Source organism: Equus quagga, chromosome 6, assembly GCF_021613505.1.
Source record: "Equus quagga isolate Etosha38 chromosome 6, UCLA_HA_Equagga_1.0, whole genome shotgun sequence".
NCBI lineage: Eukaryota > Metazoa > Chordata > Mammalia > Perissodactyla > Equidae > Equus > Equus quagga.
In genome coordinates this window covers 30,501,579-30,526,813 of record NC_060272.1, presented here as the reverse complement: position 1 = coordinate 30,526,813, position 25,235 = coordinate 30,501,579, and the positions used below count along the sequence as shown (strand labels likewise).

Genomic DNA, 25,235 nt, shown 5'->3' with positions numbered 1-25,235 from the left:
TACCCGCCTGTGCCTGCGCGAAACCCGTCCAATAGAAAAGACCAATCAAGGACGGTGATATCTTTTTTCCCCTCTCTTTGCCACCGCCCACTCCCGACAGGCTGACAACCTAGACAGCTCCCCCGGACTTGTCTTTACTTTTCCACATCCTCCCACTCGGGTTAACCCCACACTCACGACGCGGATGGGCCGCCGGAAGACCCACCGAGCATGCGCGACCATACCGAGCATGCTCAGTAGCGCGCGAGGCGCCCCGGAGCTTCTCCACCGAGCCGCGGTCGACGCGGAGGTCTCCGCGGCTTCTGCGGGAGCGGCAGGAAGTGAAGCGGCCGGGCCCGGCGACCGCGGCGGTAGAAACAGAAGCGGAAGGGGCTCTTCGGCGACGACGTCGTCCCCCGGGGTGGCCGAGGGGGCTGAGCGCCGAGGGGAGTCGCCCGCTCGGAAGCCGGATCCCGAGCCGGGAAGGATGGATCACCACCAGCCCGGGACTGGCCGCTACCAGGTGGTGAGTTCCTGGCCCCTGCCCCGGCCTCCCGCGCCGCCGGGGACCTCGGGACTGCCTCCCACTGTGGCCCCCAGGGTCCCTTTCCTCAGGTTATTCGCAGAGGGGACGTGCTGGCGAATTTTTCTTTGGCTCTTCTAGCGGGACCTGTTTCCCTCACACCTCTCCTGTGGATCTTGCCTCGGACTCTTTCGAGACTCTTCCCTGTCGACCCAAGTCTCCTCCTGGCTCCTCACCCCTCGCCCGCACCCTATACCCCGCTGTAAGATACCCCCCTCCATCCCCTTAAAACTTAGATTTGTTTTATTTCTCACTTTCTCGATCATTTCCTTATTCCGTAAGCCAGAGGCATTCTGAGACATTCCCGTGGATTGTCTTCTGGAAATGGTGCAGAGTTCACGTACCTGCCGAGGTGGTCGAAGGTGATCGCCGTCATAAATGGGGGTGGGGTGGGGGACTAGGGGGGAGCAGATGTTAGCACTACGTAGGATGGGACCTGGATTTGGTAAAAAATGTGGATTTAAAAATTGTGCAACTGTGAAGAGGGGTCATGGTGCTGATCTTGTCTCTCAGCCTGTTAACCTTGTCATTTTGTCCTTTTTCATTCTGTTAATATTAAAGTGACTCTTCTTTTTTTCTGTCCGCGCATTTTTTTGGCAAGAGGGGAAACATGAAGATTTTGCTAGAAAACATGCTAATCTCGTTTGAAAAATTATTTTTCATTAAATACAAAGTTTTCCTGTTTAATCATATAAACCTTTGTATGTTGTAATGAGCGAAAACTGTCCCTCTATATTTTCAGTGTCAATTTTTCTAATGTATTTTTCCCTCTAGTATTCTGGTGATGTCATTGGAGATTGTTCTTGTAAGCCCTATTTAAAAAATGGATTCAGCAATAGTTGACTTTTGTTGCAGCGAGGTAGTGTATACTATAAACTTTGAGGTGGTAATTTAGTTTAACCTTTTTACTGAGGGAGAGGAGAAAAACGTTAATATGAGCACTCATGGTGCAATTAATAGTACTATGTGAAATTGTACAAATGTAGATATGTTATTGCAGATTTCACCTTTCAGATCTGCACATGTGAGAGTTGTGAACTAAGAATTTCTCAATAAGCACATTTTGACAAATAGGAAAGCTACTGAATCTTGAAATCCCGATATATGTAATTTTGCATTTTTCTAAGATAAAAGCTCATGATGCTTCCATTTCATCTAGTTTACGTCCTGTAAAACCTTCAAATGGTCCATATTCTGAATTCTGTGAAAATTTGTCAGTATTTTCAGAACGCTTTGAAAAATATCTTTGCTGCCAGTTTGGAAAGCATTTTTCAAGTTATCAGTGTGTATACGTTTTTGGTGGTTTGATTTTAGTTTTTAAAGGTATTCTTATTTTTGTAAATGTTAGCAATAATAAAATGCAGTAGGTAAATATCGAATACTCTTATCAGCAGGACTTGTTTTTTTTCCTAATCTCTTCTTTCCTGTTCCTATTTGTTTCTTTAATGGTATTAGCTGATTTAAAATTCTTTCTCTTTGGGGGTTTTGCTTGTTAGAATCAACCATATTGTCATACACAAGTTACTACTCAAAACATTTTTACCTGATGTAGCTGTGCCTCAAAATAATTTATCGTCTTGTCATATTTGCTTTCAGTAGTTATGACTAGTTAAGATGACTTATTCTTTTGAAAAATTTCTGACACCAGAATATTGAAGTTTGCTCTCTCAGTTTTAAGGTATTTTCTTTTTCTTTTCAACTCCTTTCAAAATAAATGGACAATATTATATTTTATTTCTTTTTTTTCAAACTGGAGATGTGTCGTACATAGACTTTGAATGGGTAGAGGTATTCTTTCAGAGCAGAGGGCAAAATTCAGTCTTTCTAAAGATACTACTCACTTTCAGTAGGTAGGACACCAGTTTGTTTTCCTTGTAAGGCAAAGTGTTTGAGAATCTTAGCACAGTTTAAATTTGGATTTTAATTCCTGTTACTGTATAATTACAGTAATTTCATCTGTCTAGTGTAACTCTTGGTTTTGTTGAGAGTGGTCAGATCAATAACTATTTCTAGGTATGTCCCAGAGAAGCAGCTGAATTGGTTTCCAGTGGACTATTTAGCTAGAGACCAATCTGCAGCCCTGACTTATATGGTGAACACAACTGTTGTGTGGTGGCCTTTAGCTGAGTTCTTTTGAAAACTCTGGTATGATTAATAAACTTGAGCAGTGAACAATTGCAGTTGTTGAATGTTAAGAGATGACTAAGTAGGAGGCAGGCAAGAATGCTTAGGGATGAAGTGGTATATGATGTTAATTTATCACTTATTATTAGTGTTAAAAATTTAGCTTTTCGTTTTGGCAAGTTAGTGGCAATGCCCAGGACCATCAGAGTGACTTACTACCATTGATCAAGGCACAAGCTTTATGTAAAACTGCTTTTCTGTCTCTATTCTTCCTTTCCATTGTTAAAAGGATCTGAATTTTGTTAAGTAAAGCAGTGGATAACAACATAGAGGTACAAAAAGCCTTGATTGTTACCCTTCTGATTTCAGAAAAAGCCAGGTATGATGTGTAGTTTCATTGTATTATGGGAAATTCAGTTTTGTTTGGTAGGAAATGAGCAATGTTGCCAAACTAGGAAGTAAGTTGACTTGGCTGGGAGCGTTAGGCCCCATTCTAACTTTGATGTTCTATATTTGAAAGGATTATGTACCTGTACCAAGCTGACTACTAAAATTTCAAAGGTATTCTGTGTACAAGTTGAGTTGACACTCTTGATTGTAGCAGTAGTTTCCCAAACTGTATTCCAGAATGTTGATAATAGATGGTCTTAGAAGATTTATAGCATATGTTAGCATATTAAAACATGTATTTGTATATTAAAGCCATGAGAAATTCTGCAGTAAAGGCAGTGGTTTGGATTTGTTTGACCTAGCTCTTGCTAAACCTTAACTACAAACTTCTAAAGAAAAATTTTAAGATTTTACTAACATTTCCAAAATATTAGTTTTCTGTGAACATAATGAAGTATTCATACTGCAAAGATCTAGATACTTAGCTCTTGTATCTGGAGAATTAGAATTTTCCTTGATAAATCAGCTAGAAAGGAGGCTGACTATTAATGCTTTAAAAAACTACCTGTTTTAAAGTCATCTGGGCTTATATTTAGGTTGTGCTGTTTACAATTTGTGAGCCCTTGGCTTAGTTACTTAAGATCTTGAAACTTCAGTTTCCTCCTTTAGCACCTACCTCATTAGGATTATTATAAGAATTATATAATGTAATATATGTAAAAGATATAGTATAGAAATGGATAAATGATAAATGTTATTATGAATAACATAAGGTAAATAAACCATAAAATACTATATAGATTTCAGTTTTTGCTGGTCACCACCTTTGTGTCTCTTGTATTATTTAGCAACATGAGTATCAACTAGTTCTTTACTGTCCATGTCAAGAACTGTGACAAGTGTTAAGATTTGATTTTTACCACATGTACAAAGCTAATAAGTTAGTCTATTAATGTTTCATGGTTGCTGGCAGAAAACAGGAGACTCCCAGGTCAGAAACAAGTGACATTATTATTCAAGGGACAGCAAGCTGCATAACTTCAGTGTATTTGTGTAGGTTTTCCTTGCAAGCAGGTCCCATGAGGGTGTTGGGTCTAAATGGATATAGTTGTTGGTCACAGCTGAGGAACTCAGGGCCAAGAGTCCAGCACTTTTTTAGCAAGCAGCAAACATTGTAGCAAACAACAAACAAGCTAGTTCACCTCTCCCTGGGAGGGCAGTTATGTGCTGTGGTAACCTTGAACTTCTTTGTTGTCTATGTGACTTACTACAGGAATCCACTCAGTATCAGGAAATGGATAAGTTTTGCAGACTGTCACACTCAGCAAGAATGTGCAGGGGCACTCAGGTCCATGGCAGACTGCCTTACTCAGTAGTACATGTTCTGGATGAGATAATCTATGCAATTTTTAGGGCAGTCGTTTACTTTTGCTTTCTATTTTAAAGAAATATTGCAGTCTTTTACCTTATGTTGCTCTCTTGTTATTGCCTTCTTTTCTTGGCCCAGCTTGGTTCCTTTTGTCTTCAGTTGTTTGTTTCCTTTGAATTTATCAATATTCTTTATCTGGTTTATATTCTTACCACACCCCTTTGACATCATCAAGTTTGCTTATTGCTTAATCTAATAGATACTTTTCATTTCTTGTTTTGTTTGATTTGTTACATTGACGCTGTGTACTTTCTCCTTGAAACTCCTTCCTTATTCCTGATGTGAAGCAGCTTTCTGCTCTTTACTTCTCTGACTTCTTTTGTTCATGAACTCATTTTGTACCTACTCCTTAAATGTTGGTGCTTTCTGTGGCATGGTCTATTGTAATAGCCTACTTAGTACTTTCTTCGTTCGTGTGACCATCCCTCAGTGTATTGTTTGCATTACGTGAGTTGTATTTGTAGAATATAAATTTAATTTTCATTTCTTTCCTCAGAAATCTTCAGTGGCCTCTTAGTGAGTTCCCTCTTCTCCCACATTTAATATTAAAACTTTCAAATGTATAGAAAAGTTGAAAGACTATAGGGTCAACAGTTACCAACAGTTTGTTATGTAGTCAAGTTATGGTATATCTGTCAAGCCATCTTATTTCTTGATGCTTTCAAAGTAAGTTGCAGATATTAATGTACCTCACTGCAAACTACGTGCTTATCATTAGTCTAGAGTTCAGTATTTCTTTATAGTTCTTTGGGATAAAATTGACATATAATGAAATGTACAAATCATACATGGCCTATTGGATGAATTTTGACAAATGCATACACCTGTGTAACCCAAATCACTTTCAAAATATAGAGCAGGGATCAGCAAACTGTGTTTCAGTTCCTGTTTTTGTAAATAAAGTTGTATTGTAACACAGCCGTGCCCGTTCATTTACAATGGGAGAATTGAGTATTTGAGGCAGAACCCACAAAGCCTGAAATATTTACTGTTCTGCCCTCTACAGAAAGTTTACTGACCCCTGATAGAAAACATTACTATCGGCCTAGAAAGTTCCCTTGTGACACTTCCCTGTTGATTCCTACCCCCTAGGTCATTGTTGTTCTGATTTTTTTTCACTTCAAATTAGTTTTGCCTACTCTAGAATCATACAGCATATAGTCCACAAAGCTTGTTTTACTCTGCATGAAGGTTTGGAGATTGACCCATTTTATTGTCTACATCAGTAGCTCATCCCTTTTTATTTCTGAATAGTATTTCATTGTATAAATTGTATGGCTATTACTATAGTTTATCCATTGATCTGTTGATGCACCTTTGGATTGTTTCCATTTTTTGACTATTATAGATAAAGCTTGTACAAATCTTTTTGTGGGCATATGTTGTCATTTCTCTTGGGTGGAATTACTGGGTGATAGGGTAGGTGTATATTTAATTTTATAAGAAACCACCAGACTTTTTTCAGAACTAATTGTACCATTTAACACTTCCACCAACAATGTGTGAAAGTTTTGATTGCTTCACCACCTTCCCAAAGTTTGGGTGTTGTCAGTCTTTTTAATTTTAGCTGTTCTAGTGGGCTTATTGGATTTTTAAAGTGTAAGTTTCTATTCGTAACATTCAGCTTCCTAGAATGGACGTTCCTATACTTGTACAGTGCCATACTTTAGCAACCCTCCTTCTTAATTTTTAGGCACCAACTGTTGGAGTCCAGCAGGACCTACTTATTATTAGTTCTTCAGCCATAATGCGTTCTCTCTTACTTCCCTGATTTTACATATGTTTATTTCTCATCTGAAGTTCTATACCACACCCTTCTGGTTTGTTTGCCTCATAAAATCCTGTTCTTGAATGTAAAAACTCCTACGAAACTATAATTGGAAGAGGGAGGCAGGGCGAGTTTCTTGCATCTGTCATCTACATCAAGACAGGAAAAGTGGAGAATCACAGCATTAGAGAACTTGTGATACTGAATTATGTTTTTGTATGTCTTTCTACCTTCTAGACTGGTGCTTTTCCTCAGAGGTGCTTAAGGGTTGTGTGAATGTGTGATATTTATTTCATCTTTAAAATAAGTTTTAAACTTTTAAAAAACTGTAATTGAGGAAATTCACGCTCAGATGTGTTTTATACCAAGTTTTCACAGCTTCAAGACTAGTATTATGTTAATTTGTGTTGCTAGGGTAGTTTGTTTTTGAACAGACCCCAGATTAAAGTTTCTCTGGGTATTTCTGTGCATGTAGTGATATTAACTGTAAGTGTGTCGTTGATTGGATTGATTGGGTGCAGCTCATTTGTTTAAAAAATTATACAAATGAGTAAACTACTTTAGCACACCTGAATGATGCTGAATCAAATGCTAGCCATCACTTAGGCATATTTGAGCAGTACTTGATCTAGTAATGGTGTAATATTTGTACAGTAACAAGTAAATGCATTGGAATTATATCACGAAAATACCACATTATAGATAGTTTATATGTTTTAGTTTATTTGAGTGCCTCTTGTCTGATTTATACTTAAGATAAGGTATGGGAGCAGTTTCTAGATATCATTATTGATTAACTATGAAACAAACGTCTTGTAACTCATTTATTCAATAAATAGTAATTTATGAAGGATCTCTGCCAAATTTTGTTTTAGGTGCTGGTGAACAAGACAGTTAAGTTCTTGTCTCATGGCTCATACTTTGGTGCAGCAGAGGCAGATAAATAAGTTAGCATATGGGGCCGGCCCCGTGGCTGAGTAGTTAACTTTGCATGCTCCACTTTGGCAACCCAGGGTTTTGGTGGTTCAGATCCTGGGCATAGACATGGCACTGCTCATCAGGCCATGCTGAGATGGCGTCCCACATAGCACAACCAGAATATTCTACAATTAGAATATACAACTATGTACTGGGGGGGCTTTGAGGAGAAGAAGAAGAAGAAAAAAAAAAGATTGGCAACAGATGTTAGCTCAGGTGCCAATCTTAAAAAAAAAATAATCATAATTTCGGATAGTAGTAGTAGTCAAATAGATAATATCGTGATGCTCATTTTGCAGATGAGAAAAGTAAGACATAAAGAGGTTAAGTAATAGGCCCAGCTGTAAGGGATCTGGTATTCAAATCTTGGTGTTTTAGTTTTATATTGCTTTGTAACAAACTACTCCAAACACAAGCATTTTATTATGTTTCAGGATTCCGTGGGTTGACTCTGATCAGCAGAGCCATTCTTCTGCTCCCTGTGATGTTAGCTGGAGCTGCAGCCGTTTTGGGGCTTGATTGAGTTGGAACATCTAAGATTGCCCACCCACTTGAAGCTGACTGTTGACTGGGAGCTCAGCTGGGACTATTGACTGGATCATTTCAGTTCTCCTCTGTGTGCCCTCTTCTTGTGCCCTTGGCTTCTCACATCATAGAGGAAGAGGAAGGTGCCATTCCTCTTAAGGCTTGGGTTTAGGAGTCCAGAATGTCATTTCTGCTGCATTCTGCTGGTTCAAGCAGTAATAAGTCCAGCCCAGATTCAAAAGGAGAGGAAATAAGCTCCATTTCTCAATGAGGGAGAGGCGTGAACATACATGATGGCAAGAAATTGATGGTGGGTATCTTTGGAGACCATGTGCCACACTAGTCCGTTTTACCCCTCAGTTGATTGAAATCAGAATAATCAGGAACTCCATCTATTATGAAGGTGTGATACTCAGGCTGAGACTTGATTGAAATGTTCTAATTGGTGAATATTTCAGTTGTGATAATGGCTTGTGGTGAAAATGAGTTTGTTGGTTTAAGAAATATGAGGAAATCTGTGTGACTAGAGCAAGATGAGGGGGCATGGCTCAGTGGAATGGGAAAAGACATGGAAATAAATTTTATGCTGAATTTGATAGCATAATGGAACTCTCATTTATAACTTCTGTTTATAATTTTTGTTTCATGAAAGAGTCAAGTCCGGTTACATAATTTGCAAGGCCCAATACCACCTGAAAATGTGGGGCCTGGGCCTGGGGCAGAGCAGCCAATCTCCCCTTCCTACAGGCTTACTGTATCAGCCCACAGCACAGAGACAACCCTCAAGAGATTGCAACCTCCATGCCAGGACTTGCTCGATACCCAAATTGGTGGTAGGTAAGAGACCCTGCAGATTTGCCTGTAAATGTGTAATGTGATGCCAGCCTGGGATGGGGATGGCCACCACCTTGCCATACCCCTAATCATGGGATGAGGATGGGGAGGTTGAGCTGAGCCAGGGGGTTCAGATAGAGAATCCTTCCTCAGAAGGCAGACTGCTTATGAGCTGAGGTTCCAAGACCCTGGCACATGCGCTGTTTCATTGGAGTTCACATATAAAACTCAGATTCAAAGATAAAATTATTATTATTATTATTGTTTTTTGGTGAGGAAGATTGACCTGAGCTAACATCTGTTGTCAGTCTTTCTCTTTTTGCTTGAGGAAGATTGGCACAGACACTCTTCCTCTATTTTGTATGTGGGATGCTGGCACAGCATGGCTTGGTGAGCAGTGTATAGGTCTGTGCCTGGGATCTGAACCCCCAAACCCTGGACCACCAAAGCTGAGCACTGGAACTTAACCACTATGCTGCCAGACCAGCCCCCAAAGATAACATTATTAAGAATTTCAAGACAGTGACTACAGAGCATTAAACCCCAAGCATGGGGCCCCCCTGAAGCAAGGTCCTTGTAACTACACTTGTCATGTCCTTGTGAAGATAGCCTGAAAGTAGTCTCACTGTGGGAGTAATGGTAGCGGTGGTGATGATGTAGACCAGGGCTCAGCAAACTTGTTCTGTAAAGGGCCAGATGGTAAATATTTTAGACTTTCCAGGCTGTGTGGTCTCTGTCACAGCTACTCAAACCTATAATAATAGCACAAAAATATCCATACTCAATATGTGAACAAATTAATGTGGCTGTATTCCAATAAAACTTTATTTACAAAAACAGACGGTGGGCTGGATTTGGCCTACTGGCTATAATTTCCCCATCCTCCTGTAGATGATATAGGAACGTACCTCATACAGGCCTGAAGCCTGGGCCTGTTGCAGGATGCTACTGACAAATTAATTTTTTATTTCACCCAGTGTAGAAATAAACCTTTAGGAATGTGGTCAAACCTGTTTTTCATCCCTTACTTGTACTTGGTAATCAGGCAGGCACCTTGTCACTAAAAATTGGGGTAGAGATGAATGGGTAGTGGAATAGGGTATAAAATTCCCTGTGAGAATGACAAAGACAAGTTTCTCATGTCTGGTAGAATCTTCATTCTGTTGGAGTGGTCACCTCATCAAGGCCATTCTTGACCCCCCTATTTAAAATCACTGCACTCCCTTCACAGTACTCCTTTGCCCCATTCCCTGTTTCATTTGTTTCCATACTACTTATCAGCAACTGGTATTCTAAATATTTTGCTTATTTAATGCTTACCTCTCCCCTTCCCCCTCTATTGTAAGCTTCATGAAGACAGGGATTTTTGTCTATTTTGTTCACTGCTGTATCTTTCAGTACCTGACATACGATAGGCACTTAGGAAGTATTTGATAAGAATGAATGAATGAATGGTGCTAGCTCAAGACCAATTTCATAGACTTAAAACCTTGCTTATGTTATTTTATTCTAATTTTTATTTTTATATTTGTTTTTTCATTGCTACTGAGACTTTGGCTAGCTAAGGTCGTTGTGTGTGTGTGTGTGTGTGTGTTTGCATTACCTTCCAGCATAGTTATAAGCATATATGTTATGCACTTAACATATATGTTATGCATAACATATATTGCTTAGTCTCTCTCTCTCTGAATCGTGCCCCTTAGAGTCGTTCAGTAAGTCCGTGAAGCCATATGCAGTGGCCCCACTTAGTACCTTTATTAACTGTGGAGTTGTGGGTATTGCTTTGATTTTCCTCATCTGTTTTATATTGATTACTTAGAGAATTTTATTTTTATTCTTTCCTTAATGTCAAACCTACATTCTAAAACATTATCTGATTCTATGTGTATTAATATATTATTTTAGAATTTTGTATATATTCTATGTATGTAGGCCTGACTTAAGTTTAAGCAGTTATGGGATACATTCTGCTGACGTTTATTAAATGTAAATTTACTAAAAAAATCATTGTAATTAAGGCTATCCTACCTACCTTGTGATTGTAAATCATCCTCTGTTTTCATGCCATGTTGTTAATGGTTTCTTCCAAAAGTTTGATCACTTAGCTGGAATTAAGGTGTGAGTAAAATTCTTGTTAAAGACATGCCAAATGCAAGTTGGGAAATGCTGCAGTAGTCTGAGATTTACTATCCGATTATTTCAAAGTTTTGACTTGCTTACTTTTAAGATTTGTTTCAACATGAACAGTTTTAATATTTTAAAAGTTTAGGAATGTGCTGCGGTTTAGTTTTGTCTATGATGTTTTTCCAGAATTAGCCATTAAATTATGTAAAGAAATTGTGCTGTGTGGCAGAGGCTTTGAGAATAAGGAAATAAACTGGATAGTTTTACCTCTTTACTAATTTTGAGGCTCTTAGGACTTGTAGCCTTTTGGATGTTGGACTGAAGAAGTGCAGTAGTCACAGTTTTTATGGAATATTTGTTCTCACTTGAGTAGAACTTTCATTTATACCAGTATGACTTTTTGTGTTAATTCCCCAAAAGGGGAAAGGTCTTAAAATAACACTTGAGACCCTTTTAAGTTTTTGTTTATAACCTTTAGGAAGCAACATGAGCCTCTGCTTATCTGCTTGATTTGTTACTGCACTGCACACAGCTGTATTTTGAACTATAATACTTTTGCTCTTCTGTCCTGCCTCTCTCCAACCATCACTTCAAACCATGCTGTCTCTTGCCTTCTGGCTTTTGAACATTCAGTTCCCTGTTCTTTTTTTCCCCTCCTTCCTCCAGGACTAATTTCTATTCTTTATTTAGATCTCTTTTTGTGTTCTTGTCTCCAGAAAACCTTCTCTCACCCTCTACCTCCCACCTGCATTTCCCACCTTTTACTACCAAGTTCTCTGTATTCTTTTAACACTGTGCACTTATCCCTATCATAGTCCTTATTCCATGGTCTGTATTTTGTAAACTCAATGAGAAGTAAGGCTTAGACCTGTCTGGTGTGTAATAGTATGTAGTATAGTTCTGGACCCATTAAAGGTGCATAATAAATACTTATTGAAGAAATAAATGAATGCATTTTCTGAATGATTTCAAGTGTATGTATGAGATTACTGATATATTATCTTATATCTATAAAGTGAACAGTTTTCCAGAATTCTGTTATATAAAAGTACCAATGTGTTCCCTACCCTGTACAATGTTGATATTCTTGTTCGTAATTAGGGTATGTACTTGGCTTTTAGAATAGTGCCAAGGAATCTGTTTAGATGAATTTGGGTGTTTTTACATAATTCCTCATCTGACTGGTGGCTTGCATTTGCAAGATAGTTAACCATGGTTAAGGTATTTGGTCTACCTATGGAAAGAAGGAAAATAAACGGTTTCCAGATGTGGACGTAGTTCGTGATCACGTTCTTTAGCCTTCTCATTTTATAAACGGTTGTCTGAGGGAGGATCTGCTCAAGGTTATGCGGTGAAGCTTGGAGGACAAATTTTATTCTGTTACTTGTAAACGTATCAGCTGAGTTAAAATATATGAAAAACCCTGGGAAATAGAACTTCCATTATAGTTAACTTTCTTTTATTTGTGGTGATGGCAGACATGGGGAGCACGGATGGTATAGCATGAGTCGGGTAGTCACCTAGCTCATAAGTGAACCTGGCTGATTATCCAGAACCCTTAACTCACTAATCGGTCAGTGGGCTGGATTCAGCTTGTAGACAAGTTTTCTTTGACCAGCATGTTTTTTAAAAATCAAAATAATACAGGTATACAGTTTGAAAAGTTGGAGTACCAAAATAGAAATAATGAGAAACAGCAGTCTGCTTTTCCACCCTTTGTCTTCCAAGCCTTTCTCCTCAAAAGAAAACAGTTTTTAACTCTTTTAGCTGCTTTGTTAACTCTATTTTTGACATATTTGTATATTCAGCCCTTTGTTGATTCGTTAATCTTACTTTCCTTTCTTACATGACCTGCTTTTCCTTCCCAGATCATGCTCGCTATAGTCTCATCTCTTAGATTCAAATCCTGGCTCCTCACTTACAAGCACTGTAACTTTGGGCCAATTACTTAACCTCTCTGTGCCATGGCTTCCTCATCTGTAAAGTATGTGTAGTACCAATACCTACCTCATAGAATTATTGTGAGGATTAAATGTATAAAAAGCAGTAGTTTTTGGTTAAATCAGTAATTAGTATTTACATTTTATGACTATGAAAATGTTCACTACTGAGTCAGTGATACATATGTATAACATCTTAAAGTTTTTTGTGGAGTTGTCTAGTTTTTATTTCTTTATTTTTCTATGTATCCGTTAATTCTTTGCATATCCTCTGGTGATTTTCCAAAATTAGCTTCTCGGCAATATGTTTTTCTTGGTCAAATGCATTGGTTAATTATTAGTTTCTTTATTTTCTTCTTTGAAGACATTCTTCCTGGAGCCCTCCATCGTCCTGTTTGTTTCTTTTTGTCTGTGCTGTTTGTTCTCTAAGCCTGGTGCACAGCTGTCGTACTGAGACTTTTCCTTTCATTACTTGCTATGTTGGATTCTCTAGTTCTTGAATTCTAAGTCTTTTTCTGGTTTTGGTTTACTCCTTTATTTTAGTGGAACATGTTTTCTAATAGGTTCCCAAGAAAGATGCCTGGAGGTAAAAAATAAAAATAAAAATAAGGTATTGAATTTGTTGGCATCAAGTTTATAATCTTGTATCATTTTAATGTCTGTAGGATTTGTAGTGATAACTCTTTTTCATTCCTAATATTAGGAATTTGCCTTCTCTTTTTTTCCTTTGAATAGTCTAGCTGTGATTTCTGTCAATTTTGTCAGCCTATTCAAAGAACCAGCTTTTGGCTTTGTTGAATGTCTCTGTGTTCTATTTTACTGACTTCTTCTTTTACCTTATTTATTTACTGTTTCTTTTCTTTTTTTGTGGTTTACTTTGCCTAATTTTTTATTTTTTATTTATTTATTTTTTTGAGGAAGATTAGCCCTGAGCTAACATCTGCCACCAATCCTCCTCTTTTTGCTGAGGAAGACTGACCCTGAGCTAACATCTGTGCCCGTCTTCCTCTACTTTATCTGTGGGATGCCTGCCACAGCACGGTGTGATGAGCAGTGCATAGGTCCGCACCCGGGATCCATACTGGTGAACACTGGGCTGCCAAAGCGGAACGTGCGAACTTAACTGCTGTGCCACCGGGCTGGCCTCTTACTTTGTTTTTTATTTTCTATCTTCTAATAGTGGAACCTTTGGTGATTGATTTTAGGCTTTTTTTTGGTAATATAAGCATTTTTCTTCCTAATATAGGTCTTCCTCTAACAGTGTTTTTGCTGTGTCCTGCAAATTTTTATATGTAGTATTTTTGTTATCATTCAATTCAGATGTTTTCTAATTTCACTTGTGAGTTCTTCTTTGAACCACACATATTTAGAAGTTTATTTAATTTCCATTTATTTGGGATTTTTTTAAATTTCTAATTTAATTCTTTTGTGCTAAGAGAACACACTAAGTATGATCTCATTCCCTTTAAATTTTTTGAGACTTGTCTTATGACCCAGTATATTTATCTCAGTAATGTTATATGCACTTGAAAAGAATGTGTATTCTTAAGTTGTTGGATATAGTGTTCTATAAATGTCAGATCAAGTTGGTTTATAGTATTGTTTTGATATTCTGTGTCTTTACTGATTTTTGTTTGTGTGTTATTCTGTTAGTTGCTGAGCAAGGGGTGTTAAAATCTGCTGTGATTGTGGAATTGTCTGTTTCCCTTTATCTTCATTCTTTGCTTCCTATACTTTGAGTCTCTATTGTTATGAAATGCCCCTCTTTATCTCTGGTAGTGCTCTTTATCTTCAAGTCTATTTTATTTGATATTAATATAGCCATTCTAGCCTTCTTACTTTTTTGCATGGTGTATCTTTTTCTATCTGTTTTACCTTCAACCCATCTGAATCCTTAAAGTGTCTGTTTTGTTGGTAGCATATAATTGGGTCTTGCTTTTTTATTCACTCTGATAGCCTCTGCCTTTTAGTTGGAGTGTTTGTATTTTTAGTGTAATTATTGATATGGTTGGTTTACATCTACCATTGTATTATTTACTTTTATTTTTTTTCTTCCTCTCCGCAAAGCCCCCCAGTACCTAGTTGTATATTCTAGTTGTAGGTCCTTCTGGCTCTGCTACGTGGGACACCGCCTCAGCATGGCTTGATGAGTGGTGCTAGGTCCGTGCCCAGGATCCAAACCAGCGAAACCCTGGGCCGATGAAGCAGAGCCAGCGAACTGAACGACTCGGCTTGGGGCTGGCCCCCACCATTGTATTATTTGTTTTTAGTTTATCCTCTCTGTTTTTTTGTTCCTCCTTTCACCTGCCTTTTGGATCATTTGACAAAAAAATTTTTAGTGTCCTTTGTAATATATCTATTGCCTTTTTAGCTATTCCTCTTTACATTATTTTTTACAATAAATGGTGAAAATTTAGTTCTATGTATTTAACATTAATGTCATATCACTTCATGTAAAATGTAGAACATTGTAACCATTTGGTCTGTGTATTCCCTACCTCCTGCCAACCTTGATGTTATAGTTGTTGTTTGTAGTTTGTATTACCTATAAGGCCATTGAAAACCCCAACAGACCATGTTACAATTTTTTATTTAAATAGCAACATGTATTTTAGAAAACTTAAGAGGAAAAAATCTTTCATATATTTAGACATTTACCATTTCCTGTGGTCTCTTAATTCCCAAAGAAACAAGTTTCTCTTTGTTATCAAATTTTTTTCAGTCTAAGGACTTCCTTTACCATTTCTTAAAGTGCAGATCAGCTGCTAATCAATTCTCTTATCTTTTTTTTTTCTGAAATATCTTTATTTTGCTTTCACTCCTGAAGTATATAGATAGATATTGTGAGTGTAGAATTCTTGACTGAGTTTTTTTCTTTCAGCCCTTTAAGATGTTGTTCCATTTTCTTTTGATGACCATGATTTCTGATGAGAAACCTGTAGTTATTTGAATAATTGTTTCTCTGTGTGTAATATATTGTTTTTCTCAGGCTGCTTCCAATAACTCTTCTTTATTTTTCACTTTTAGGAGTTTTATAATAATGTTTCTGGGTATGGGTTTCTTTGAATTTGTTCTGTTTTAGCCTCACTGAGGTTGAATTTGTAAATTTTTGTTCTTCACTACTTTAAAGAATTATGGACGTTATTTCTTCAAATTTCTTTCCTGCTCCAGTCTTTTATTTTTGTTTCCTTTGAGCCTCAAATTATGTGCTCTTTTTTTAAGACCTTTTAAAGGTTTAAAGTCCCTCTGGCTTTGTTTGCTTGTTCACTTGTTTTTTTAGTCCTTTTTCTTTCGGTTCTTTAGAATGGATAAATTCTATCAATCAATTTAAATTCACTATCTCTTTTGTGTATCTTCATGTGTTAGTGATCTTATCCAGTTGTTTTTTTATTTCATGTATCTTATTTTTCCATTCTAAAATTTCTACTTGGTTCATTTTTTATTTTTAGTATGTTTCTTATTTACTTGCTGAGATTCTCTGTCATTTCATTGGTTTCAGGGTAATTTTGCTTTACTTCCTGGAACATAGTTATAATAGCTGCTTTAAAATCCTTGTATGGTAACTATAATCTGAGTCATCTTGGAATTGGCATCTCTTGAGTGCATTTTCCCTGGAGAATGATTTATATTTTCTAATATTTTGTATTTCTAGTAATTTTGGATTTTATCCTGGATCTTCTGAGTGTTTTGCTTTGGTCCTCTGGAGAATGTAGATGTTTTGTTTTAGAGGCAGTCAACTCAGCTTTAGATTGTAAGTACTGTCTCACTCTGAATTCCTTAGGCCTTTGCTAATCTGCTTTGAGTCAGTCCTACACATGCATGGTTTGGGTCTTAGTGATCTCCCCTCACTTTCTGGCCTGCCTGGGCTCCATTCCATGCTTCCTTCGACTATAAATAGCAGGGTTTCTATTGGGGTTTTAGCAGCTCAAGCTGCGGTGCCTCTCCTCAACTGTGGTTCTGTCTCAGAGCAAAGCTGCAAAAAAGAGAAAAAAAGGGGAAACTCTCCTTTGTACAGGTTGTTTCTCCAAGTGTTAACTTCCCTCTACATCTCTATTTCCTTTAATGTTCAGAATGCTCAAGTAGTTGTTTTTTTATATTTTGTTCCAAGTTTATAGTTGCTGTCAGTGGGAGTGTTGGACTTAGGAGGCCTATGCTGCTGCGTTGGAACTAGAATCTACTGTAGATTTTGAGGTTTTTGTTTTTCTACTCCCTACGTTAACTTTCCTCCTAATATATTTGTTTTGTTTTTGTTTCATTGTGGACATTTTCTTTAAATTTGGGTCTTCCTTCTTTGCCTATATATATTCTGTAAGGTGTGTTTGTGTGTTCTTGACATGTTGATCTCTGGGCTTCAGTGTTGTGTCATTTTTTGGTGAGCCAACCTTTTCATTGGGAGCCTCCCAATGTCAGTGTCGGCAGTTCAGTTAGGAAGCTATGGCAGTAGTTTAGGTAAGTGATAATCGTGGCTTGGATTAGAGTAGTGGCATTGAAGAAAAGTAGATGGGTGAATTCAAAGATACGTGGAGTGTATGTATATGTGTACTCCAATCAGGATTAGAGGTACTCATAAAGGTGATTTTGTGGCAAAATAGATTACTACTCGTGAATTTGTATTGAAGGCATTTTGAAATAGAAAGAGCCTGAATTTAGAGACAGTAAAACCTAAATTTGAATCTTGACTTTGCCCCTAACTAGGTGTGTCTATTCAGTTATTTAAAGTTTGTTCTGTTATACTCACCTCAGAGGGTTGTTGTAGGGACTAAAGTAGATGATATATATAAAGTGCCTTTGTTTTGTTCGTTTAAACTAAGACTTATTGGGCCTTCAGTACATCAGGCATTATTCTAAATATTTAGAGGTGTTAATTTTTGTAATCCTTACAAAAACCCTGTGAGAAAATAGTCTCCATTTTATAGATAATAAAAATGAGTACCAGGCAAGTCATAGAGTTAGTAAGTGCTGGAGCCTAGGTGTCAGTCTGGAAGAGCTGATTCCAACATTTGTGTGCTTAACCAGCGTGCGTCTTATTCTTAGCCCATGTGGATGATTGAGGATAGGCTCAGCACTGTTTGTGTCAGAATTTTATTTCATTTATCTGTACCTAATATATTCCTACACAGTGCTTTTCATTGACCTAATTAAAAGGAAAATTACTGTATAATGAAATACTTCTAAGTCTTTATCATAGTTTTGGTTGTGCTAACTAAAGGTTTCTCTTTAAGCAAAATTCAGTCTTTCAAAAAGTAAAGTTAAAAATGTAGATTGCCAGGGGTTTTTTTTCCCCTCCAAAAATGTTTGGTAAATTCATTTTATTAGGTTTGCTAACATTTGGAATTTGAGTACCATAGAGAATCAACTACTCGGCTTCTCTCTGGATAGTAATCTTGCTCTGGTTTCTTCAAAGGCACAAGTTATAACACATTTTTGTCTTATGCATCTTTACTCTTAATGCAAATCAGTGCAGTAATGGAATTCATGTCTGTAAATTATTAGTAGAAAATGCCAGTCATGTCAAGTTTTGTGGAAAACCTGGGCGTACTGGTGTTTTTGTATTGACTAGTGCCTTTAGAAATGTGTCATTATAGTGATCATTGTAACATGAGAATAAATATTATGCAGGAATTAAGAAATGTATAGGGCACATGATTGCTAACTTTTTGAGAGAGAGAAACAGGGAGCATGTGTGCTTGCACGTGTGTGTGGTATGTATATATTTGGCTTCTGATATTTTATGAAGTTTTATTCAGATTGTGTATTTAGATTTATCAGCTAACTTTTGAGGGTTTGCTTTGGCATGTAACACTGATGGATGAGCCCTTTAACTATTGCCTGCAGTGGCATCTGGCATTTGCTGTGCTTCCTGGATGAATCATCAACAGCATGTCTTAGTAATTGGTATTACTGCATTTAGTTTGGCTTGAGGATTCTGTTCTTAGCTTCTCTGTGTTTGCTGAGGAAAGAATGAAGCTTTCTCTGAAGAAAGTTGGTGTTTCAGGACTGGTCCTTACTGACCTTGGCTCCTTGGTTTACCTATGATAAAATAAGCACACTTTAATTTTCCTTTATTCCTCCTAATGCAGCCCTAAGTCACACTGTATTAAGGCCTTGCCTCAGAGCTCCCAGTTGTTAGAAGCCAGAAGTTTTAGGGATTGATGGGATGGGTTTCCTACCTATTTCCTGCACCCAACTTAGTACCTAGAACATATTAGGCATATAGTAAATGTTCGTTGAGTGACTGATAACTGAGTGAATGAATGAAAATGAATGAATCACAGAAAAAAGATGAGGCCCAAAGACCTAGTCAGGGTTATGCAGCTAGGAGGTGGTAGATCCGTGTCTTAAATTTAGATCTTTTGGCATCAAATTATCTTGTTTTCCAGTTTATTTGTGTAGCAACTACATGGTCATCTGAAAAAATACGAAATCAAACAAGATAGTACCCGTGCTAATTTTTTAAATGACAAATGAATGCTTTTAATAGTAACTTGAACAATATTACATGAGGTCAGTTGCCTTATGCCCTTGCAAATGAGACTAAATGAAGCCAATTATACAACATCCTGTGTCAGTTCGGTCTGTGTCGAGGCAATATCAACAGCTCTGGATTCGGTTTTAGCGAGGACTCTTTAAAAGTTGGCAGAGGAAAATAGGGACCCCTACAAAAGAAACAGAATGAATAGTCACAGGTCAGAGGGAAACCAGAAGGAAGTTGTTCTCTGGAAACTAAAGAAAAAACAGTTAAAAGTACACTTAACTGTGTTGAATGTATTAAAGATTTTTCAGTAGGATGAAGACTGAAAAAAGGCTTTTGGATTTAACAATTAGAAGGTCAGTGTTCTTAGCAAGAGCTGTTTGAGTGAAAGCCAGACGGTAATGGATGGAGGAAGAGATGAGAATTAGAAGTGCCCAGAATGAGAATAGATATGTTGTTGTTGTCGTTTTTCTTTTTGAGATGACTGTCGCTGAAGGAAACAAGGGAGAGGTGGAAATAGATCAAAAAACATGAGGAAAAAAGATCATTAGTTTGTCGCTGGGGGCAGACTTTTTCTTTTTCAATTATGACATGAATAGAATATACATGTGGGTGGAGAGAAAGCATTAGTTAGTAGAGAAAAGGAGAGACATAGTTTAAAGAAAAAACGATGCTTTGGGAGACAGAATCTTCTCTGTACAGTTGTCTGGCATTTAGGAGCAAAGAATATAAGTTAGGATGGATGCCATGGTGCTAAATTTAGAGATGCAGAGGAGAGAAGTTGAAGGAATTTTTGCTTGAAAACCTGTTTTCCTCTGTGAAGTAGGAAGCAAAGATTTTGACTGAGAGTTCCATGGTCGGAGGTGGCAAATAGGAGAGTGGAGGGGCTGAAACACCTGCCATGGTGATGACTAGTTCTGATGGCCCTGCTGGGATTAGAAACTAAATTCGTAGTGGCACCAATCTATACAGTCGTGTGACTTGTTTCTCTCCTACTGGAAGATAGTAGAAAGACTCATCCCAAGTTGGGTCTTGATGGGCTAGATGTGGCAGAGGATTTGGGAACTAGGAAATTGAGGGTGAATGTCATGCAACTTTTTCACTTTATAGTCCAGGTTACATAGGATAGGAAGAAAAACCAGGTGGCAGAGAATGTAGGGCCCAAAGAAGACTTAGTAGAAGTAAGGGAGTGAGAAAGGTAAAGGCCAGAATGTTGTGAACAGGGACTAAAATGTAGAAATCTAATCTTTTTTAGTAGTAGTTCTGGATGAGTATTAGGTCAGGGAAGTAGAGAACTGAGGTAGTTACTGGATGTCGGTACTTGCTGTTTTATAGCTGAGGTGTTAAGTTGGTTTAGCCATCCTGTGTTATAGTAGGATTTAAGGTAGAGGGAACGATGTTGAGGGTAGGGGGCTGGCTTCTAAGTCTTACATTTTGGGGAATGATTTGGTCTCTTGTAAATACTAATTATAAGAATAGGATGAGAGAGGGTCTGGTAGGATGTACAGTGTGAATTTCAAGAGAGGCTCTTGATCTAGAATTGGCAATATCCAGGAAAATTTTCCATGTCTTCTTGTTCCACATAAGGGGGAGTAGGGGGAGGATTAACATTTTTGTTTGAGAGGGCTTTGAGGGATGTAGTGCCATCCAGGGAATGCTGGACTTTGATTAAATGTGGGTAGATCATTTTGTAAAGTGACTGAAGGTATAGAGCTTTTTAATGATCATATAGGGTTTCTAGTGTTGAGTGGAAATTGTTGGAAGCTGGATTGTAGAGTTTTAGGTTAATCTGTTTGTTTTTATACAATATATTGTTTGATTTTCTTACATATACCATTTTGTTTTTTCATTCTTTTAAAATAATTTTAGACTTATAGAAAAATGTGGAAAAAATAGTACAAAGAATTTCTGTATACCATTCACCCAGTTTCCTCAAATGTTGACATTTTCTTAGATTTGCTTTGTGATTTTCTTTTTATATGTATGTATATATACACACATACGCAGGCTATATTTTCTTCTGAAACATTTGAAAATAAATAGCAGACGTGCTATCCCTTTACATCTAAATATTTCAGTGTCTATTTTCCAAAAAGAAAGACATTCTCTTAAAAACTACAGTCATTTGTGTCAGTATGAATTCATTGATTTTTATTTTATTCTCTTGGTTATAATTTGATACTATCCTCATTTATTTTGAAGCTCAGATCATCCTGGATTTGACCCAGTAGAGTCTCTTTAATTTGCTCCTATGTCCTTGTGACATATCCCTATCATTTTTGCATTTTCCTGCCATATAACTTTTATATAGTGTGAAAGTGTCTGATTTCTAGAGTTTAGTTTGCATTAAGGAAGTACTGTTTACACTTAATGCATAACGTTGCAGTGGAAGAAAACTGACCAACACAATCATCATTGCCACAGGGGCTTACTGCTGCTATGCTGGGTGCTTAATGAGTATTTTTGCAGAGTTGTTTGTGGAAAGTTTGCAGAATCTTTTATCAACTGGGTTGTTAAATAAAGCTGTTGGAACCTTGGTGGCATGTTGCTCACAATGTTAGTGTGCCATCCTTATAATTGGAGTTCTAAGGAAAAGAGAGTATTCTGTAAAAACAGAATGCCTTCGCAGATTATGGGGATGAATATATAATGTGATTAAAAACTAGTTAAGGCAAAAGGGCACCATGAAGAAAACTCTTTTTATAGGTGAGAAAGAGACAAAGAAAAAGCCCTTGTGAATCATTTTGACCTCTAAATGAGTTTCATTAGAAAATCATCATACTCAAACAGATACATATTGGTGTTACTTTATGTATTAGTACTGTTAGCTGATTCATGGGAAATAACAAGCACGATCACTTCTGGGCTTATGTACCTGACTTTGTTTTCTTGTAAAGATGATAATGGTTATAGAAGGTTGCTAAATGGATGTAGAGTCTGTGACAATTTTTTTAACTATCGAGAGATTTTACAAATGTCAGTTTTCTAATTTATAGAAACTTATTCCTTTAAGTATAGATGGAAATCTCTTTTAACATAATACATTCTGTCCTACATTAAGAACAAAAAGAATGTTTCCTTCTTTTATTTCTGTTCTAGAGAACTTGCGTAAAACAAACAAAATACAACTTGCAAGCACCCATGCTGCCCATTTTGTCTGTTAACAGTCATTTTGAAACTGTTAACATTTTGTCTTATTTAAAATTCAAATCATATATGATTTACACACACGCAATTTTGTTACTTCTTTAGCACTGTATCATGAGCATTTCCTTATGTCATTAAGTATCTTTTTGAAACCGTACCTTAAATGGCTGTAAAATATTCCATTATATTTATATGGTGTGTTTATTCTATTTTGGATGAATAGATTGTTTCCAGTTTTCCATTATTATAACACTGTGATGAACAGCTTCATAAAGAAATCCTGTTTTAAGTTTCTGATTAGTTTTCTTGGGTGTAGTCTTAAAATGGCAATTACTAGGCTAAAGTGTGTGTGTTTTTGTAATGACCTTTTTTATTTCTGTAAAAAGTAATATGTACTTATTTTAAAGAACTCTGGCAGCATAAGTACAAAGAAAGAAGCAATCTAGGCACCCATATCTCACCAACCAGAAATAGCTCGTGTTAACATTTGGTGAACATCATTCCATTTGTGCTTATAGACAAGAATAATGTTATAAGAATGGGATAATGCTATTTTTAAAAATGAAAATATGAAATATGATTTTGTTTGAATTTCACAGCAAGGAAAAAAACTTTAAAAAACTGCTGAATTCTAGATAAAGGTTTCTTTACCTCAGAACCTAACAGTTCTGTGGAATTTCACTAAAATTAAGAAAAAAGTATGAAAACTGGTAAGAAATTGGAGTAATTTTTAAAACTGCATGTTTTAATTTTAGATGTTAGAGATTAAGTGTATGCTGTGAAAGATGAAGTGAGTGGTACTGAGATTTCTCTCATCTCTTCTTTCCCTGGTTCCTGATTTTTATGTTGCTTATATTTTTTCTTTTTCAGGGCATATAATGTTTACTTTCTGTTTGTCAGCAGCCATTTAGTCTTCAGCTCTATATTTAGCATTAGTGCTGTACTGAAAAGGATTCAGTGCTAAACACCAGATCTTTTCCCACTGTTTTTCTCTTTCTTTGATTTTTATTTGATTAATTTCCTGATTGCCCAGTTTTCATCATGGAGTAGTTTTTTTCTAAGGACTCATAGGTGCTATGTATACTTTATATATGGAAGACAACTTGGCTAGCTTGACTTTTTTTTTTAAATGTGAACAAAAAAACTATGAAACTTTTCAAACAGAAAGAATAGTGCAGAAAATAATGTAAAAGATAGTTCTAGATCCACTGTGGATAATAGATGCTAGTATTTTGCCATATTTGTTTCAGGTCTTGAACATTTTTACTTTTTTTTAAAGAAAGATAAGCCTTACATTCATGCCTTCCTCTTCCCTTCCTTCCCTTCTACTGTCTTGAAGTTGGTGTATATAGTTTCTGTGAATGGTTTTACTACATATATGTGTGTCTGTTTACAATAGATACTTTAGTTTTAGATTACATGAAAATATATTTGCTACAGAATTTTACTGTTTTATACTTTTTTAGCTTGCTTTATTCACTTAGCATGTTTTGAAGATTTATGCTGATTCATATAGATCTAATTCATCAATTTAAAATGTTGACTTGTATTATATAAATCATGGAATAATATTTATTCATTTCTTGCAGACCAGACAGTTGTTTTCCATGTCTCACTATTATAGGTAGTACTGCCACGAGTATTCTAGTATGTGTCCCTTTATGTCCACGTGTGAGGGTTTTCTAGTGTTGACATCTAGAAGTAGAATTGTTGGGTCCTCTACACTTTCAGCTGTAACAGGAATTGTGAAATTGTGCTTCAACTTTGTTGAATGAATACTCTTCCTAGCAGTAGTTCAACTCCTACTCCATCCTTTCTAACACACAGTTTTTGCTTCTTTAATAATTGGGAATATTTTCTTTTTCATTAATAATTTATGTGCCTTCTTTGTGCTGTTTCATTTCTTTTGTTCAATAAAATTTGGTTTTCCCAGTGTTTTCATTTTTACTAACTTGTATCAAAAGATCACCCCTTTTGTAACCAGTTTTTGGATTTTGTAAGCAAGACAGATACAAAAATATAAATAAACATTATAGTAGTAAAAAATATAAATAGTATAAAAATATAAATTATAACAGTAAATTGCTTTTTGATGAATAAAAGAAGTCCTGTGTATGAACATTTGTTACTGTGCTGTGCTGTAAGTCACTGATGCTTCTTTCATCAGTGTGTAAAGCGTCAGATAGTTTATCTCTAATCCAGTAAGCTTAGCCTTGCCTACTATTTTGTGGTTGGTGAGGATGGCTTCTGGTGATTTTTGTGACATTCTTTACTGTTGGGTTTCTTGTCTAGCTGTGGTAAGAACGACTGTCTTTAGAGTCATTGTTATAAAGACTGGGTGGTGTGCAGCTGGAATTATATTCTTGTTTAGGATGTATAATTCAGTGATCTGTGTATGGTTTTTGAAAAACAGTTTTATTTAGTAAACTTTTGGGGGGAAATATTTGCTTATTAAGTTATGGTAACTGCCTACAAAAATTGAATGATTAAATATTTCAAGTTTCTACTATGTGTAAAGCAGGTGGGAGTCCTAGGAATGTATGAGGTGTGCTTCTTGATTTTGAGATGTTCAGTGAATCCGTTACTTGACTCAGCTCGCTACTGCATTTTGGTAAAAGAAAAACTGCAGGAGGCTTAGAGGACTGTATGTAATATGAAGCTTACTCTGTGCCCTGAACTTTACTCTCTGTTTTAGGGGATACCAAGATGAATAAAGCATACTTTCTAAATTTCGGAAGCTTGAGGACTGATTGGCAGGTAGAAACATTCCCTAATCTAATTAGAAGTTGCCAGGGTCCCTAAGCCCCCAGGGCCTCATGAAGCACAACACAAACTTACAGGTGGTAGTTTCCTGGAAGGAAATGGTTGCAGTTAGAATTTACTAGCTCTTGCTTTCCGTTCTTTTGCCTGAATAGGTTTGCTTTTAAAACTTTTTTTTTTTT

The 25,235-nt window shown here is 36.7% G+C and overlaps 1 protein-coding gene across 1 annotated transcript in view; it reads left to right on the top strand.

The window, feature by feature from the left end:
* The first annotated feature begins 71 nt into the window (after nt 1–71).
* NDFIP2 (Nedd4 family interacting protein 2) overlaps nt 72–25,235 on the top strand; it is a 62,813-nt gene continuing 37,649 nt past the window's right edge. Inside the window, exon 1 of the mRNA XM_046664318.1 lies at nt 72–505. Within this exon, the coding sequence (XP_046520274.1) occupies nt 185–505 (321 nt within the window). The 5' untranslated portion in view covers nt 72–184. The remainder of the gene's footprint in view (nt 506–25,235) is intronic.